The following is a 16,727-nucleotide window of genomic DNA, read 5'->3' on the forward strand; positions in this document are numbered from 1 at the left end:
GATCAATTAGAGTTTCGTTTCATATCAGTCAGCTTTTGTCAGCGAGCAATTAAATTGCTAAAGAATTCCTAAAGTGTTTGAGATCTGATCTACTACTGGATAGTATTGCTTTACGTACCGGTATCTGCAATGACAACCATCAAAAATTGTATGGGGCACATGAGGATGGGATGTTTTTTAATGCATACTCTGATTAAAATCATCCTGGTGGTCCGGACGTCACTTGTAATTTCAATATTAAATCAAATCCACACAGGTTAAGTTCTTTAAGTTGGCACCGCTTTTTGCTTTACGTTTCTTATCCATGAAGTCCTGTGGAAAGCCGAATTCCCATATGCTTCCAATACTCCCACTGCTTTTAATCGTTAGCATTCGGGCCTGTCTCCTACAGCCACCCACATTGCGATGGAAACACAAACGTTAAATAATAAATTATTCACATTTAATAAATGGGTCAAACTTACGCTACCGACTTACACATCCAAAAATCTAACATTAACATAAGAATCGCATTGAACTGAAAAATAATATATTTAAATCGTAGCTTCGTATACAAATTATAACTAAAGTTTATTGATTCCACACTTAGACAAGGAATGTAATATGTATAATGAATCTTAAATACTGAGGATTGGCAGACACACCACACAGATAGCGCCCCAAAGAATAACAGGAATTGTCATTCCAAAATTGTTCCGGCACGCGAACAATTTTCGAACAAGATTTTGTTATTTGCACATTCCGATTAACGAACCGAACTAACCAACGTTTTATTCCCTACTTAGAGCTAGCTACAAATCGTTTCCAAAGACCTACTGCATATTGAAAACTCATCTTGATCCTTTTTATAATCTCATCTTGAAGTTATTTGGCCGACTCTGTCCTTGCTCGATGATCATTTCTTGACTGTGACCTTGATGCCACCCTTAACGACCGCCTCGGCCGGTGGCTGCCCGAACCTACGGCTCTGGTTGAGGTTGATCTTTCGCCGTATGTTGGCTGCGCCACTTCCCTGGCCGGGAACGGGGGAAGTCCCGCTCTCACTGCTACGCTGCGATTCGAAGTCTTCGGTGGGGGGTTTGTAGGTGCGAATGCCCGAATTGGAGCGCACGGGTAGCAGGGTGACCAGCCGATGCACGCTCGGCTCCGTGGTGGATGTGGGCTCGTGGGCGAACTGTGAGATCTTCAGCAGCTCCTCGTACTTCAGCGGGTCCACCACTTCCACCTCCGCCTCGCCAACCACTGGAATGGCTGCTCCCAGCCCCTCTGAGGATCCGTCGTCCATAAAACTGGACATTGGCTTAATGAATGGCTCCCGCTGGTCTATGTGGCTCTTCAAGCTCGATTCTTGGACTGGCAGTTCCGTGGTCGTTGAAACCAGCAACGCTGGCCTCACTCTGGTCTCCTCCTTCGGCGGATGCTTCAGTTTGTTCTGCGAGAAGGGCGGGAACTTGTTGGGAACGCTCGGCGTGATGCCCAGCTTGGAGGCCAGCGTGTCAAAGATCAGCGAAATGTCCTGGATGTTGCTGGCATTGTTGATCCGCGTCTTGATGTCGTTCAGCGTCAGGTTCTCCGACTTGTCAATGTCCTCCGATACCCACGCCTGCAGCGTCTTGTTAAAGATCTTCCGCATATTCGAATTGTGTCCGTAGTTCTGCGCGGACGAGCTGTTGACAAACTCCCACTTGGAGTGTGAGGGGAACAGGTTGGAGTCGTCCATCATTGTGGGCCGCTCGCTGGTCGTCCGGATGCGGTTTCTGTTGGAAATGCCACTGACGGTTCTTGGCTCCTCTGTAGTTGTGCTGGATGTGGTCGTGGTCGTGGTCGTGGTAGTCGTGGAGCTTGTCGTGCTTTCAAGGCTGTCATTGGACAGAATCAAGGATGGAGTATTGCGCTGCAGGATGTGCTCCTTCATGTTCATAAAGTTCGGCTTGGAGTTATGATGCCCAGTGTGCGGCTTCGGCGTCTCGGTTTCTTCGGGCTCTATCCTTGACTCTACTTCATCGATCTCCAGCTCCTGCTTCCGCTCAGGCTCAGGCTCTGGCTCTGGCTGTGGGGTGCTGCTCCTGGTGGTGGCATTACCCTCCTTGGGCAGGTTCAGTAGCTCCATGAAGAACTCTCCAATGGTGTCGGCCAGCACCGAATTGTCCGTCGGTTTCAGCGAGGGCAGAGCGGGAGCGCTCGTGGGCCTGGGTGAGCTGCTGACCACGAACCTCACTGGAGCAGGAGGGGTAGGAGGAGGAGCTGTGCTGGTGTGGTTGATCCTCTGCGTGGTGACATCAACGGGACCCTGCCTTGTGGAGGTTTCCTGCTTCTGCGGCTTCTCCTGCTTCTTGGCTATGACACCGCCGCCCAAGTGCTCGAATCTCTCGTTGCTGGCATCGATGTTGAAGGGCAGCTTGTCCCCCGTTCCCAGCGTGGGATCGATCGGTTTGAATGGTGGTATAATGACGTCATCAATCAGGGGCACAGGCAGGGGATGCGGCTCGACCAGAGCTCCGCCCAGGCGCTCAATATTCTCAGTGCCTGGCATGAAGATCGGACTGCCAAAGTTGTGGTAGAAGAGCATATCCTGATCCTGCAGCTGCTGCTGCTGCTGCTGCTGCTCCTGGCCTGCACCTGCCGTCTCCGGCATCTTCGGCTCGCTTATGCGTACTCCCTGATTCAGGAATCCGGCAATGGACATGGGCCCATACGGATCATCGATGGTCACTGGCGCCACAGCGGCTGTCGGTGGCGTGGGATTGTCTCCTATAAACGGCAGCTCCAGCTCGTCGTTCCGCCTCTGCGGTATATGATTGACAGTGGGCGTGGTTCCGCCTGCCACAGGCAGAGTTTTGGTTGGAAAAGCGGGCGGCGGTCCAGCCATGAGCTCTGGCACTTCACGGTGCATCGGTCGCCAGGGCTGCGTGTCCAGTATGGGGAACGTGGTGAAGAGATTCGCATCCAGCTTGGGCAGGGACATGCTGTGGGTGGGAGTGGGCGCCGTCACGGGCGGATACGTGAATGTCGTGGTGCTGGGCAGAGGGGTGCTGGTGCTCAGGGGTGGTGGTGGTGATGGCTCTGCTGCCTTGGTGGTGGTACTTGCAGCTGTGGTTGTTGTTGTTGTTGTCGGTTTGGGTGTTGTGGTTGTTGTTGTACTTGTTGTCGTAGTGCTGGTGCTGGTGCTGGTGCTGGTACTAGTGCTAGTGGTTCTCTTTGTGCTCGTTTTTGTTGTTGTTGTTGTTGTTGTTGGCCTCTTGGTCGCCTTAGTGGTGGCCGGTGGCATGGAAGGCTGCTGCTGCTGCTGCTGCTGGGGCACAATAGTCGTCAGCTTCTCAATGCCGGGCTTCTTGGGCTTCACCCGGAGGGAGTACGGCGTGACAGCTATCGATTTGGGTGGCAGGCTGCTGCTGCTGCTGCTGCTGCTCTGGTAGGCCCGTGTGGGCGGGATCTTCTTGCGGGCAATGTCCGCATCCGTTTTGGTTATCTCGAAGGATCCCTCGAAGGAGCCCTGAATGACGGGCGCATTCTCCACATCGATCTCCGGCTCCTCGTCGGCTGAGTGATTGCGAACGAGTGGATTGCGGGGCTTGGGTGTGGTGTTGCCCAGTGGCTTCAGTGGGTGCAGTGCCGGGGCAGGCGTTCCCTTCTTCATGAGCCGCTTCTCCAGCTGGGTCTGACTAGTGGGCACCGTTTGCTGCAAGTAATTAGTGAGGATTAGTTGAGATCCCGGGGGGAGATCAGGGTGGGTTGTCGTCTGCTTACAGCCTCCTTTAAGATTGCCGCTGATCGCACCACCTGCTCGTCCATGATCCGCTTGATCTCCACAGACTCCGTGTCCAGGCGGAGCGAGCGATAGAGTGACTTGGTGGCCGCTGTCTCCAAAAACAGAGACTCCTTGATGTACTCCTCCACGCTGAGTATATTCCTGCAGAGATCAAAGGCTCGTTACACCCACAGAGCGATGGAATGGATGGGGATGGGAATGGGGATGGGTGGGATGTACGTACTGCGGAAGTTTACGGACGTCGAGGAACACACGGAAAGAGACCTTAATCAGAGGACCATCGCCGAATCCCCAGACATCGGTACGTAGCGGCTGCAGGCCATTGTCCGTGAGGGATCGTTCCACGAAGCGCTTGTAAAAGTCGATCTTCTGCTTGTAGGTGGTGGTGTGGTTGTACTTCAGGCCCGTCGAGTACAGATCCCCCTTGGCAATGCGGAACGAACCCTCAAAGCCCATGATTGCTGTGGCATGGGAGAGAATATCAATAGGAGACGACCCCCTACCGGGAATGTTGGATACTTACGATCTTCGAGGGTGGCCTTGATGGAGCTGAAGTAGAATGCCAGACCCGCTATGGAGATCACCGCCAGGAGAACTATAAAAGCGGCCGTCGTGAGGATGATGGAGAAGGATCGGTTCTTTGGATACTGCGTCTGCGTCTTGGCCGAGAACGTGGACGGGGCTATGTTCCGGCCATCCCGCCAGATGCCCCACGTATTGTATCCGTACTGGCTGTTGATGCTATGATCGTTTGTGTACGAGGGCTGCTTGTTCATGTGGTAGTAGGCCCCCAACTGTGATCTACGCCCCAGAGTGTTCTGGTACGTGTAGTCCGTGCTCTGCAAAGATTGGAGTGGAATCGTCGTTGGGTGTAAGTGTGTTTCTAAAGCATGCCACCCCAGATTGCCGGCCCATTGCCAATTGATCCCGATAGCTGCTAATTAGATAATTATCCGGAGACGAGACAACTTTCTCGGCCCTTTGGCGACTTTCTTTCTTGGGTCACAGTCCCACCAGCAGCCAGCCGCCAGCCGCCAGCTGCCAATCTTCTGTGTGCTGTGCTGTTAGTCTGAGAACTCATTCTCGGAAGTGAATACGCGCACCTCTAGCACTTCTAACGGTGCTCCCCACTTGGCGCTCATTTTCAGCGATCGGTCGAAGTATCAGACGGGGAAAGGGGTGGGGTGGGCAAGCACGACACTTGTCATGATTTGTTAATGTCCGTTGCTACGATCGGGTGCATTTAATTAGCCTGGCCTGGGAACACAAGTCATTGCACTGGGAGTACGCTGGGATCTGGCAGCTGCGACACCCATCCGCATGGGCATAGTAGTTCCCGGCACCTCTCGAGGGAGAGTCTGATTGTTTCTTGATTACCATTTAACATTCATTAGCTGCAGGGCACTTCCTGAGCTACCTCTTGCCCCTCCTCCCCGGAGCACGCACCGCGTTCTCTTTTGGCCAATTTCTCGTCTTGCCTCTTCTCATTCTCTTTCTGTCTCTCTGTGTGTGCCTCCTCTTTCGTGGCTGCCTGTGGCAGAGAAAGTCATTCACCTTTAGAACGTAGTTCTTCTGCCACTGCCGCTGTCGCTGTCTCCGTCTCCGTCTCCGTCGTGTTTGGCTCGCTGGTTACCTATGCTAGGCCAGAGGCTGACTAGTCGCTAGTCTAGCAGCTGATGATGGGGAATGGGGAATGGGGTATGGGGAATGCAAACAGCCCGAGCCAACTCCAGATCCCAAACAAACAATAAATATGCATTCTGCGTTCTTTGTTCAGTTTGGAGTGGAAGAAAAGAAAACCCCAAGTTGATGTAACATTTCTATTTACAAAAGAGATTCTGATCGCGATAAATGGACGGACGGGCGGGCCGCTCCTCTATTCAGGCGAGACCCGAATTCCCCCTGCGGTACACCTGGCGTATGTTGATTATGTTCCCCAGAATTGGGTTCTCGTACTTATAAAACAGTAATCCCTTTGTGATGCCTGTGTGATAAACGACTCACCATTTGCCGACATGTCTGCGCTCTGTATATATCACTCACACCCGATAGACTCTGGAAGTATTTCTTTGTCCCATACACCGTGTCCATATTTCTGCCGTTGCGTTGATCGCTGATCGGTGTTCGGTGTTCGGTGTTCGCTGATTCTGAAAGATATTAATCAAATAAATCGGGATTACATTATGTTTTGGTTCGATGCTTCACTTTCGTTGAAATTTGTTTGAGCGGGATTTGGATTTGCTTTCTTTTGAGCCCACTCTGAGTGCTGGCTGTGGCGGATTCATTCTCTCTCTCCGTGAAAATACCCGCTAAGCTAATGGGCCAGCATGCCTAGGAACCGGCTAATCCTGTTTGGCCATACCATTAGCCAAACGAAAATTCTCACTTTTCGCAAAAGGAAAAGAACAACGAAAGAGTCTAACCGGTTTCCATTTGCATTTCCCGAACTCCAACTCGAGCCCAGGCTACGTCAAAGTCCTCCCCTCCCAGAAACCCGTGCAAAGCCCAGCTCACAAGACCCGACCCCCACATTGAAATCTCTTAATGAAGGAATGTCGTATGATATAAATTCCATAATTAATGGGGATGCCACCACTCTGGTATGGGAACAGTGCAGACCTCTCAGGTGACCACCAGTCATAAAAAGCGAAAGCTATCCCACAACAACAACAACAACAAAAAAAGAAGAAGATTTAATTAGAGAATTCCCTGACACTTTGATACGCTTGCCGGCTGAGCCCTACAAATTCGGAATTTTCACTTCTTTTCCACCTTGCACTCTCCATAATAACATCTCGAAGAACGAACGAGCAAACCATCGGATCAGCCCACACCGAAGTGGTGCCCAGAAACCAGTTCTTCGGTTCAGCTGGAATGGCGATGGAGATGGAGATGGTTAAGTTGATGCCTGACTGGGGCTGGGACTGTGGCTGGGACTGTGGCTGGGTTATTGCTTGTTCCACCGTCATATACACATGTACGATACACGCGTATTAATGCTCGGTAATGCCACAATGTAGTACATGTGCAATCAAAGCAGAGTTCAGAGGAGAAACGTTGGGGTAAAAATAGTTTTCGGTGCGGGAAGCCATCGTTAGTGATGAGGTGAGGCCCCAAAGCGCTCGAAGCTCTCGAAGTCTCGCCAGCAACCTGCCGACTGCCAAAAGTAAAAGTTCTGTTATTTTTGGAATTTCTTGATGATGGTCTGGGTCGGGGTCGATTTTGGGTATTTTGTTTCTGCGAGAAGAGAAACTAATAACCGTTCGAATATATTCAAATTAAATGATATAATTCGTAGAACCGATGGGGTTCCTAATGTGGGAATCTCTATTTTCGTATTCCCTATTTCAAAGGTTAGTTCGAACCCCAGTGTACATTCGAATTAATTCCTTAACTCCATTAATTGTTTGTAATATCTTTCAATGTGCTCTTCCCATGGCAAACTCCATTACCTCCATTAAGAAGCATTCTTTCGTATCTGCTGCCAGCCACTTCCCATTGAAATGGAACGGAAACACATTTGCCTAATAAAAAAATACCGCCAAAACGGGCTCCAAGTACCAGAAAAAGACGCCAAATTGAAGAACAGAACAGGCACAATTAGAGACCAAGCCAAAGGGAGGCACGGCCAGCAGGCACACTCACGTTTATTTGAAGAGAGTGTGGAGGAGAGGTTCCAGGTACTACATTGTAGTAGTAGTAGTACGTACCCTACTGCTCCCATGACAGTTAGAACGCTTGGGGAGCCATAGCCATCGGCGTCGGCATCGGCATCGCCACAGCCATAGGCATCCCATCAGCGCTTGACCTAGATGCGCATGCGCGCAGCCGCTATGGGGAACGGAGAGAGACAGACAGACAGACAGACAGACAGCCAGAGCCAAAAGCCAAAACCAAAACTGGTAACTGGTACGAGTACTCCACCCCTCTCTACACTGTGTGTGTGTGTGTGTTCGAATGGAGAAAGAAAGAATAAATTGACTTACGTCTGAGCCGCGTGAAAAAAAACTTAACAAAAATAATAAAATAAAAGACAAAAATAATGCTGGCACACACTCACTGGCAGAGTGCTTTTTCAGCGTTAAGTATTAAGACGTCGTCGTCCACGCATAAGTTGATTAAATTTCTCGCATTAGCCGATTTTCTCTATCGGTGAAATTGTTCAAGACGTTGCAACGAAACGAGAGACAGGGAGACAGACACGACTGTCGGGACAGATGGACAAACGGGCAGATCGACGAAAAAGAGCCAAAGAATGATTGATGAGAATTTGATCTGGACAGTGGCTGCAAAAAATGTCTACCATTTACGACGGGCGTCTGTCTAACGGAAGTCGGGCGGCCGGGCCCAACATTAACCCGTTTGCGATCCAAAAATATACCCAAAATGTACAGATATCCATATACATTGTGTCCGAATGCGTTGGCATTTACCTCGATCGCATGCGAGCGATTTTCGGCCAGATTAAGAAGAGTTATCCACATCCACGACCACTTTCAATAATAATAGACGCCGACAAAGTGTGGAGGCCACGAAGAAAGTGAAAAGTGACAGGTGTGTGAGAGGTAGTGGAGTGGCAGGGGCACATGTAGCAGAGGCATCGATGTCAATGGGATGCTTATCAGAAAGCACCGAAATGGAAAGTTCATTTCAAACTAGAAAATCGAAAATTGAATCATCCAAACAATGCAGTCCAGTCCCAGTCCCATCAAAAGGGCAACTTATACGAATTCGTGTTTATTTATTTGTGTATTTTGTTGTTTAATTTTGAAAGTGATTGCAAATTGGCAGACCTGAAATGTGTTTTTGGTAGCTTCATTATAAAATTTCGGATACCGCTAGCTCTTTGTTTGTTTGTTTGTTTGTTGATAGATGTCATAATTGTTAGAGGAACACATTGTGGATTGAGGAATGTGCAAATTTATGCAATCTTCTCTGGCCGAAAAGAAACGGCAATTGATGAACGATAGACGATACCGATACCCTAACCGAACACAGCTCTGCGGCTGTAAGCAGCAGGTGGGTGCGGTGCAATTTCAATTTCACAATGGATGATGCCTTTAATAAGTAACGTTCCACTAATTGTGCAATGAATTAATTGTTTAATAGCCACTAGGAGATGAATATGTATGCGTGGAGAGCAATCTGTGCAACATTTGCAGTTTCATAATCGCTCTAACGGCGCTGCGGAGGCCTTTTACTGGAGCAGAACAACATTGTTGGCAAATACGATACAAGAAGGAGAAGAACAATACGGAATACAAATGTACACGGAAATGTAATGCGTCACTCCTCTCTTTCTCCATTACGATTTGTGCGGAACTAAAAGTGCATTTCATTTCTACGACAAACGGAGGGGAAAAGTTGTCAAGAAAGAACCCACAGGCATAACATTAACAATAACACATATGTAACTAAAGATGGGAGGGGAGAGGAGAGAGGATAGAGGATAGAGAGTGTATCGCAACCTCTGAGGAACAGGGGCTAAGCTAAACTTAGGGAACGACACGCGAATGCTCATCAGGCGGTGGGGTGGGAGAGTGGAGAGCGAAGAGCGAAGAGCGCCGAGTCATTAAAAGTATTCACCGTTACTCTTTAACCGACGACCAAACTAATTAAAAACAAAACCAACAAATCTGCCGATGCTTCTCTGCTCTTTCCCACACACTCCCCTCCGAAACCCTTTAAGTGTGTGTGTGTGTGTGGTGTGCTGTGTGCTCTCTCGAGCATAATTCGGGGGAGCTTTATTACTCATTGTCCGCCATGGCAAGGTGTACAGCACAACAGGTTGACGTATTGGACAGGGCGCCCTGCCCCGGCTCGGACTACCGAGAATAGAATTCCATGCAACTGAAAAGGCTGAAAAGTGTAAAGTCAGGGAGTGAGCACCGTTAGTCTGAGGTAACAGTATTAACAACAGTGCTAAATGCTTGGCGGGTGACTTGTCAGCGAAGCTGGGAAACGTTTATAAGATATACCATAATTGATGGGGAACGTTTTCATGGATATACTCGTAACTATTTTACATAACTTGTAGAATCTAATTTGCTTTAGCAGAGCCCTCATTAACATGTCCCTGTTAAACTGTTAGTCTATCAGATGCTTGTAATCGAAATTCAAATTTATGATTCCCCCAAATTAATGGTTTGGGGAAGTGGGGAAAGCCACAACCAGTTGCAGATAACTCTATTTAGTTTGAGTCCATGTCTAATGCAAATGTCGCCATGGCTGTGTCCGCTTCCTCTTAGTATGCATCGACGCACTCAGCAGATAAGAACCCGAAATGCAATTAGTGCCGCGATTCCGCATGCGCAGCACGCACATCCCCATACCCATACCCATTCCATTCTCCTGCATTGGACGACTGTATATTTCATTTTGCTCTGTCTGTGTGGGGAAATGTTTTCCATCCAATCCAATCCAGTGCATTTTCTTTACCGCAACGAACTCTTGCATTTGAGGTCGCTTTCCTCCACACTCTTCACTCCACTCGACCGAGCGGTGCCTCGGCTCGACAGGCGAAACAAAAGATCAGCCCATTAGAGGCGATTTTACATCATTTGAATGCAATTTAGTCGCAGCTTAGCGTTATGTTCTATTTCGCCTCGGCACGGCACGGAGACCAAGTCAGCTGCAGAGATCAATCTGATCGCTCAGCCAGAGTCTCCGGCTCTGTCTCTGATTCCGTCTACGTTTCTGTGTCTGTCTCTGTCATTTGGAGCTGTTTGCCGCCGTCCGAGAATCGTGCGGCACAGATGATCAGCAAAGCTGCCAATTTGGGCCAGGCCAGCATATCTTCATAATGATGACGTTCGGTTCTCTTGACCAATTTGCGATTCTCAACAGTTTTGGGCATGGCCAGAGAATCCCAGGCCCCCGATCCGATCGGACCGCTAACGATGGCGGGGGATCAAAGGCGGCCCAAGATCTTGGTTCGGCCTGGGATTCAGATTCTGGTTGGGGGTCGATTCCAGGGCAGCCTCTTAACGAGCGAAAGTGTTTCATTAACTCGTAAATGAATAATTTGTGACAAGACAACGAAAACGAAATCAAAAGTAAACGCACACCAAAGAAATGCTCGTAAAAATGTACATAATTTTTCAATCTGAATCTGGTTTTTCGCATTTCTATTTCTCTGGTCTCTCGGGCCGAGACGAGCCGGGCCGGGCCGGGCCTCTCTGTCTGTCTTTGATCCACTTCCGACACACGAAAAATGAAAATTGCCTCAGTGAAATTAATTTCAGGTGAAAATTATCCAAACACAAAAAAGGAAAAACCAAAAACCAAAAAGAAATACTTGGGTGACAGATAGACAGACAGGAGAGACATACAGATATGGGTGTGTTTTCGGCGTCTAGGATTTGGCAACCTGTCTTGGCCTTGTCCGTGTCTGGTCTCTGGTGTGTCGCTCTCCAGTCTGTCTGAGTCATTTGGCTCAGCTTCGGAGTTTCGAAGTTTTGGGACTTTCACCGGCAGACTGCAGCAGTTATCAATGAGTATGAGTCAGGAGGAGGAGGAGGAGGAGGGAGTGAATTTGCGTAAATTGTCGGTTATTATGAAGCTCCGCCTTAAAATTGGGTCAAACATAGCAGCTTCTTCCTGTCAGCGAACAGAACACGAACAGTAAAGTAAACGTTAGGCCCCACACACAGAGCAAAAATCAATTTCCGGAGGCAAAACGCTTAGATCTTCAGATACCAGTACAACAATCTTTCGTCATTACGGGAGACGACAAGACAAGACCCACACTCATCGCCGTTTTGTGGGATCACATAATGATGGTGTTCTCTTGGTGTTCTTGGTGGCTCTGTGGCCAACGGGTCCGAACTGTCAATTGGCCCAGTTCATAAACGTGGTAATTGCGCGGCTAGCGACATATAAAGCACCAGCAGCAGAGCAGACCAAAGCGGACAACAAAACGTTCTCCGGCTTTTGTTTCTGTTCTCTGGACATTCACCTGTACAGTGTACACTCTTTTGTTTTGTCGTTCTTTACACTTTTATTGAGGTGTGTTTTTAGGTGCCAGTAGCTGTAGCAACCGACGTAGGTGCTCTTTGGCTTTTTGCTTTTTGCCGCCCTTTTTTCGGGTGGAATCTTAATTTCTAATTTCTTTTATTGTCTGTCCGCATTGTGTAAAATGGTATTTCAACTGGTTTTGGCTCAATGCCTTACCCTGGGTCCCCCAGGTCTTGGTCTGTGTCTGTGTTTGGGCCCCTTTTATTGCCATTTTCATTTTAACATCCATAATTTTTTAGCTTCGCCAGCTCGTTTGTGCGCGATTATTGTGCTCATGCCTGGTGGTGGGCCTGTGTACATTTCATCGTTTTCTACTTCTTACACTTGGATTTGTTTTTGGTTTGGCAGCGGGGAAGAAGACTTCGTTTTGAGTAATGTAACCAGTTTTGTACCTTCAACTACTTTTTCTGGTTTAGTGCATGTGTCTAACTAGTTTATGAACTCGACTCCGCTAAGACCGCTTGGTCTTAGGGAGAGTCTTCAGTGTGGGATCTCCGATAGTCCTAAATGCAATCTTCCTCTTAATTAAACTGCAAATACTTACAAAAATTAACTATCGTCCCAGGCAGCAGTGGAAGTGTGGTTCCATTTGATGGGTAGACTGGTAGGTCCGAATTAAATAATTCCTGCAAGCTGTTTCTATTCAAAACACAATCACAAGTGTTGCACAGATTCCCTTGGGCCCTTGGCTATAGAATTGATACTAATTTAACATTTATCGCTTGAGATATTCACGGTATTCTGGTCACAGCAACAGAACAAGCATTTCACGACAACTTATCGCGCCCGTGACTGAAAGAAAACTAAAGACAGTGGCCCCAAAATCTCAGTATTGCGGGCTTCAGATGTGAATATACAGAGTCAGTTGCGACTGCGCATCAGCCGCTCTCGCTCGTTCTCTCTCTCTCTCTCTCTTTCTTTCTCCTGGGCTCCCTCTTTTTGACATGGCAATGCTGCAGCGAGCGCAATAATCTGACATTTGAATGGTTATCGAAATCAGTTAGATTTTTATTTTCAACATAGTTTAAATACACTTTTTAACATGATTAATTAAGATAAGCAACCCGTGGATTACTTGAGATAGGATTGCACTTTAAATACTGCGGATACTGCTCCAGTCTGGAGGATACACATTTTAGCCATCGACGATTTTCATATCCCACGACCTACCAATCATGGCAACGACATCCCGCTTTAGTTTGGGGCCAATCAGAGGATTCATTTGGGCCATGTAGCAGCACAGCCAGAACAGCCAGCAGCAGGCGGCCGTCAGCATTAGGATGCAGCGTATTAAATTCTGGTGCGGACCCTTTGGGGTCATAATGGGCATTCCAATTCCAACAGCTCCCCAGAGCGCCGTGAAAAACAGCACAGGAAAAAATGCTGCGCCCATTGCTGAACACTTAAAAGATCCTTTTAATGCTTGGAAGATAAAGATTCCCTTGGTTTGCACGAGTTTTCTGTTGTATATCCGTTTTATTTTCCAACTTAGGAAGGCGAAAAATCAATAAACTCTCGATAGCCGATGACCGAATATCGATACGCCTTCGTCGATGTGGCACTCGATACATCGCACTTAGTAGGAACTCAACTCGCATATCTATTTATTTACCATTTTTCTACAAAATTAAAAAAAATAAATAGCCATAAACCAAGCACCATGACGATGCGACCTGATGACCACCGCAGAAAATGGGACAAAAACGAGTACGAGAAGCTTGCCGCCGAGCGCCTGCTGAACCAGGTGGCCCCCAAAGAAGAAGGTTCGTACCTGATCTGGTCTTCACAAACAGTCCTAACCAACTTTCCCTGCAGAGCCTGTTCAGAGGGAGAACCTGAAACGACGCGACTATAAGGTGGATCTGGACAGCAAATTGGGCAAGAGCGTTGTGATAAACAAGAATACACCGACCTCGCAATCCGGCGGCTACTACTGCAATGTGTGTGACTGCGTTGTTAAAGACTCGATCAACTTTCTGGATCACATCAATGGAAAGAAGCACCAGCGCAATCTGGGCATGTCCATGAAGGTGGAGCGCAGCACGGTTGACCAGGTGAAGGAGCGCTTCCAGCAGAACAAAAAGAAAATGGAGGAGAAGCAAAAAGACTACGAGCTGGACAAGAGATTGCGCGAGGCCAAAGAGGAGGAGGAACGCTACAAGGAGCACAGAAAGGAGAAGAGGAAAGAACGCAAGCGCAAGGCCGAAGACAGCGGTGACCTGGCCTCCGGAGGAATACCTGATGATATGGCTGCCATTATGGGCTTCTCCGGCTTCGGGGGCTCAAAGAAGAATTCGTAGGCTTTAGCTACGTTTTTTAGTTTTAGGTGAATAAGTGAAATAGAAAGAACGCTTACCAACGAACGAGATCCGTTTTTAGCTTGTGACATTTATTTCGTTTATATAGTACGTATAAGACGGTACAGTTTAACACCATATGTATGTTGCATGTTCTGTTGTACAACAGCTTCCCGGCTGTTCCCAGTTATGAATAATTTATTAAGCAGTCGAAATGCAAAAAGGGCTAAAACCATTTCACTATATCTAAGCATACTGCCACACCACAATCGAATACATATTAAGATAGGGAGGGACTGTGATTATGATGGGCCTAGGTGAATACGAATCCCTGCTCGGTGGGTATGTCCCACGGCATGGTGAAGAATTCACCTGGCAACTGTGTGCAGTGTGTAGAGTTGTAATCACGTAAATGTTTGCGTAACTGAAATGGAAAAATGGAAGGAATATTTAGCCCACTCGTAGATAAGGGCAAGCGGGCAGGAACATACCAAAAATACAGCCATGTTGTTGCGCACCTCCTCGGAGTAGTCGGCTCCAATCAGCATGGGGAATGACTTGCCCTCATCGGAGGCAAAAGTAATAAGGCGCGACATGCTCAGCTTCTCCTCGGATGCCGGGATGCTGTACGGTTCTAGGGGCTTTGACAACAAACCCTGGATACGTGTCAACTGCTGTGCGCCAAAGATCTTTGGATAGCGATTCTTCAGCACAGACAAAACCAAGAAGTTGCCGCGATTCGTTTCAATGCGGTTGTCCCTAAACAAGTGCAAAAGTGTTATAAATATAAATAGAATAAAAATGCATCTATCTTACTCGGCGATTATTTCATCCTCAGTGCGCCGAATGAACGAAATGGGTCCGTTGAACTGCTGGGCCAATTCGGCGTTGTTCAGGTTGCAATAATTGCGAACGGCCGTCTTGACAATGCCGGCCACCTGGGAGGGCATACGAGGTACAGCCAAGTAGAGGATATCATCGAAGGTGGCGTCCAGGACAACTCCCTTGGCATCTGGATAAATGGATGCGGCATACAATGCGCTAAAGCCCCCGATGCTCCAGCCATAAAATATAATATCCTCCACAGAGAATCCCAAATGGTTAATCGCAAATTGCACAACAGAATCAATGGCATTCTTGTCCTGATGCGGGTATGGCGTGCCCGAGCTGCCGGCAAATCCAGGATGGTTCCAGCCCAGAACCGAATATTTTAGGGCCACCGGAGTACCCATAATGCCGACTTCATAGAATCCCGCATTTCCCTCGGAGCAAATGATCAGAGTCTTGCCATTGCCCACGTTGTCAATGCGATTATCGATGAACAGAGTGTCAATTTCATTCGAATCGATTGTCTTAATTTTATAGCGGATGCCATTGTCGTCTTCGACAAGTTTGGCACGTCCTGAGATCAACATTGGTCCTGCAATGCAATACACCAAAAGTTTTAATCATTACTTGTAACATTAAGACAGTATTACATACGCATAAACTTCTGCAGCAGCTTGACTGAGCCCGGATAGATCATAGGCAGTCCAAAGGTGTTGATTGCCAGGTAGGCAATCACCTCACACGGCAGTGTGGCGAAACGCAGCGGCTCCCGTCGGCTGGCGGTAACAACGGGCTTCTTGGTATCCCTAAATGGGGAAAGTTACGCTGCGAATCATTTGTAAGGATCTGGTGTCCTCACCCAGTCAGGGACTTCACATCAAAGTCCACAGGCCACGAGCTGAACTCAATGTCGAAGCGGCGCAGCTCCCCGCTGGTCTTGTTGGCCCGCGCCTCCGCCAAGGCTTTCATCATGTTCGAGTAGACCCGCGACTGTTTGCGGCCCATGCCTCGCATGACCAGCGACATAATCACAATCAATCCCACGCTGGTTGTGATTTTGGCCAGCGTCGGCATCGAATCGGCAACAAAGTACCCGCGACGGTACAGGAATGTGACAATCAATGGCGACGTATAGTAGCCCACCGACCACATAACCGATAGCTGGAATGAGTAGACCATCTAGACCAGACCCCATATGCTCCATTCGATTTGGTTGGTACACTCACCGTGGACAGAATTTGTTCACCGAACTTTTCAACAGCTCCAGCCTCGTACACCTTTCGCTCGGCTCCCCTGTACTCCATGTACAGGCTGGGCCCGAATATGTAGCTGAGGAAACTCATTTTGTGGCTTACTATATATATTTTCGCGTCTGGTCTGGCAATAATGTAGTTTTACTTTATTTTACTTTTTTTTGCTTGTAATTAATGTGAAAGCTATTCCAGGGTGTCGCACTTTCCAGTCATCAGATGTTACGACGTTGATAACCAGGGCAGGGCAGTCAAACAGTTGCTAGATTGAATATTTTTGAAGGTTTTTTATCTGAAAGAAAATAATGTATTGAAAGGGAGAGAACCAATGATTTCAGTATATATTCTTTCGCTGCGTTATTGTGCGCATATTAAATAAATTTTTTATATATCATTTGTCAAAATGTTTCAAAATGAAATGAATTTCAAAATGTTATAAAACACAAAACATATGCAATAGGTAAAAAACATGTCAATCTAAGATCAAATCATTATTAATGTTTCAATGGAGCTTGGAACAACAAATTTAACATCAATTAAAGGAAATAAGGTATGGTATACAAAAGT

At 47.8% G+C, this 16,727-nt stretch overlaps 4 protein-coding genes across 4 annotated transcripts; 1 reads left to right on the forward strand and 3 right to left on the reverse strand.

The window, feature by feature from the left end:
- Positions 1-425: 425 nt before the first annotated feature.
- On the reverse strand, positions 426-5,903 carry LOC111067813 (flocculation protein FLO11). Its single transcript, XM_041592556.1, has 6 exons — positions 5,774-5,903; positions 4,293-4,608; positions 3,993-4,230; positions 3,748-3,910; positions 3,237-3,679; positions 426-3,185 (listed from the first exon to the last, which is right to left on the reverse strand). The coding sequence occupies exons 1-6, from the start codon at positions 5,858-5,860 to the stop codon at positions 896-898; spliced, it is 3,537 nt and encodes a 1,178-aa protein (XP_041448490.1). The 5' UTR covers positions 5,861-5,903; the 3' UTR covers positions 426-895.
- A 6,868-nt stretch (positions 5,904-12,771) lies between these two features.
- Positions 12,772-13,306, reverse strand: LOC111067800 (V-type proton ATPase subunit e 2). Its single transcript, XM_022357108.2, has one exon. It carries the CDS (start codon positions 13,176-13,178, stop codon positions 12,921-12,923), a length of 258 nt encoding a protein of 85 aa, XP_022212800.1. The 5' UTR covers positions 13,179-13,306; the 3' UTR covers positions 12,772-12,920.
- A 49-nt stretch (positions 13,307-13,355) lies between these two features.
- LOC111067799 (zinc finger matrin-type protein 2) lies at positions 13,356-14,158 on the forward strand. Its single transcript, XM_022357106.2, has 2 exons — positions 13,356-13,548; positions 13,601-14,158. The coding sequence occupies exons 1-2, from the start codon at positions 13,446-13,448 to the stop codon at positions 14,083-14,085; spliced, it is 588 nt and encodes a 195-aa protein (XP_022212798.1). The 5' UTR covers positions 13,356-13,445; the 3' UTR covers positions 14,086-14,158.
- Positions 14,154-16,393, reverse strand: LOC111067798 (phosphatidylserine lipase ABHD16A). The gene is made up of 6 exons (XM_022357105.2): positions 16,137-16,393; positions 15,770-16,071; positions 15,565-15,716; positions 14,899-15,502; positions 14,574-14,841; positions 14,154-14,506 (listed from the first exon to the last, which is right to left on the reverse strand). Exons 1-6 carry the CDS (start codon positions 16,251-16,253, stop codon positions 14,396-14,398), a joined length of 1,554 nt encoding a protein of 517 aa, XP_022212797.1. The 5' UTR covers positions 16,254-16,393; the 3' UTR covers positions 14,154-14,395.
- Positions 16,394-16,727: the final 334 nt, after the last annotated feature.

This window comes from Drosophila obscura, unplaced genomic scaffold, assembly GCF_018151105.1.
Source record: "Drosophila obscura isolate BZ-5 IFL unplaced genomic scaffold, ASM1815110v1 contig_181, whole genome shotgun sequence".
Classification (NCBI taxonomy): Eukaryota; Metazoa; Arthropoda; class Insecta; order Diptera; family Drosophilidae; genus Drosophila; species Drosophila obscura.

Coding starts and splice junctions, on each gene's coding strand:
- LOC111067813 (XM_041592556.1), bottom strand. CDS start 5,860: ATGGACACGGTGTATGGGACAAAGAAATACTTCCAGAGTCTATCGGGT. Junction 4,231..4,292: donor CAAGGCCACCCTCGAAGATC/GTAAGTATCCAA, acceptor CCCATGCCACAG/CAATCATGGGCTTTGAGGGT. Junction 3,186..3,236: donor ACCACTAAGGCGACCAAGAG/GCCAACAACAAC, acceptor GAGAACCACTAG/CACTAGTACCAGCACCAGCA.
- LOC111067800 (XM_022357108.2), bottom strand. CDS start 13,178: ATGGGCGCAGCATTTTTTCCTGTGCTGTTTTTCACGGCGCTCTGGGGA.
- LOC111067799 (XM_022357106.2), top strand. CDS start 13,446: ATGACGATGCGACCTGATGACCACCGCAGAAAATGGGACAAAAACGAG. Junction 13,549..13,600: donor GGTGGCCCCCAAAGAAGAAG/GTTCGTACCTGA, acceptor CTTTCCCTGCAG/AGCCTGTTCAGAGGGAGAAC.
- LOC111067798 (XM_022357105.2), bottom strand. CDS start 16,253: ATGAGTTTCCTCAGCTACATATTCGGGCCCAGCCTGTACATGGAGTAC. Junction 15,717..15,769: donor GATGTGAAGTCCCTGACTGG/GTGAGGACACCA, acceptor TTCCCCATTTAG/GGATACCAAGAAGCCCGTTG. Junction 14,842..14,898: donor GAGGATGAAATAATCGCCGA/GTAAGATAGATG, acceptor GCACTTGTTTAG/GGACAACCGCATTGAAACGA.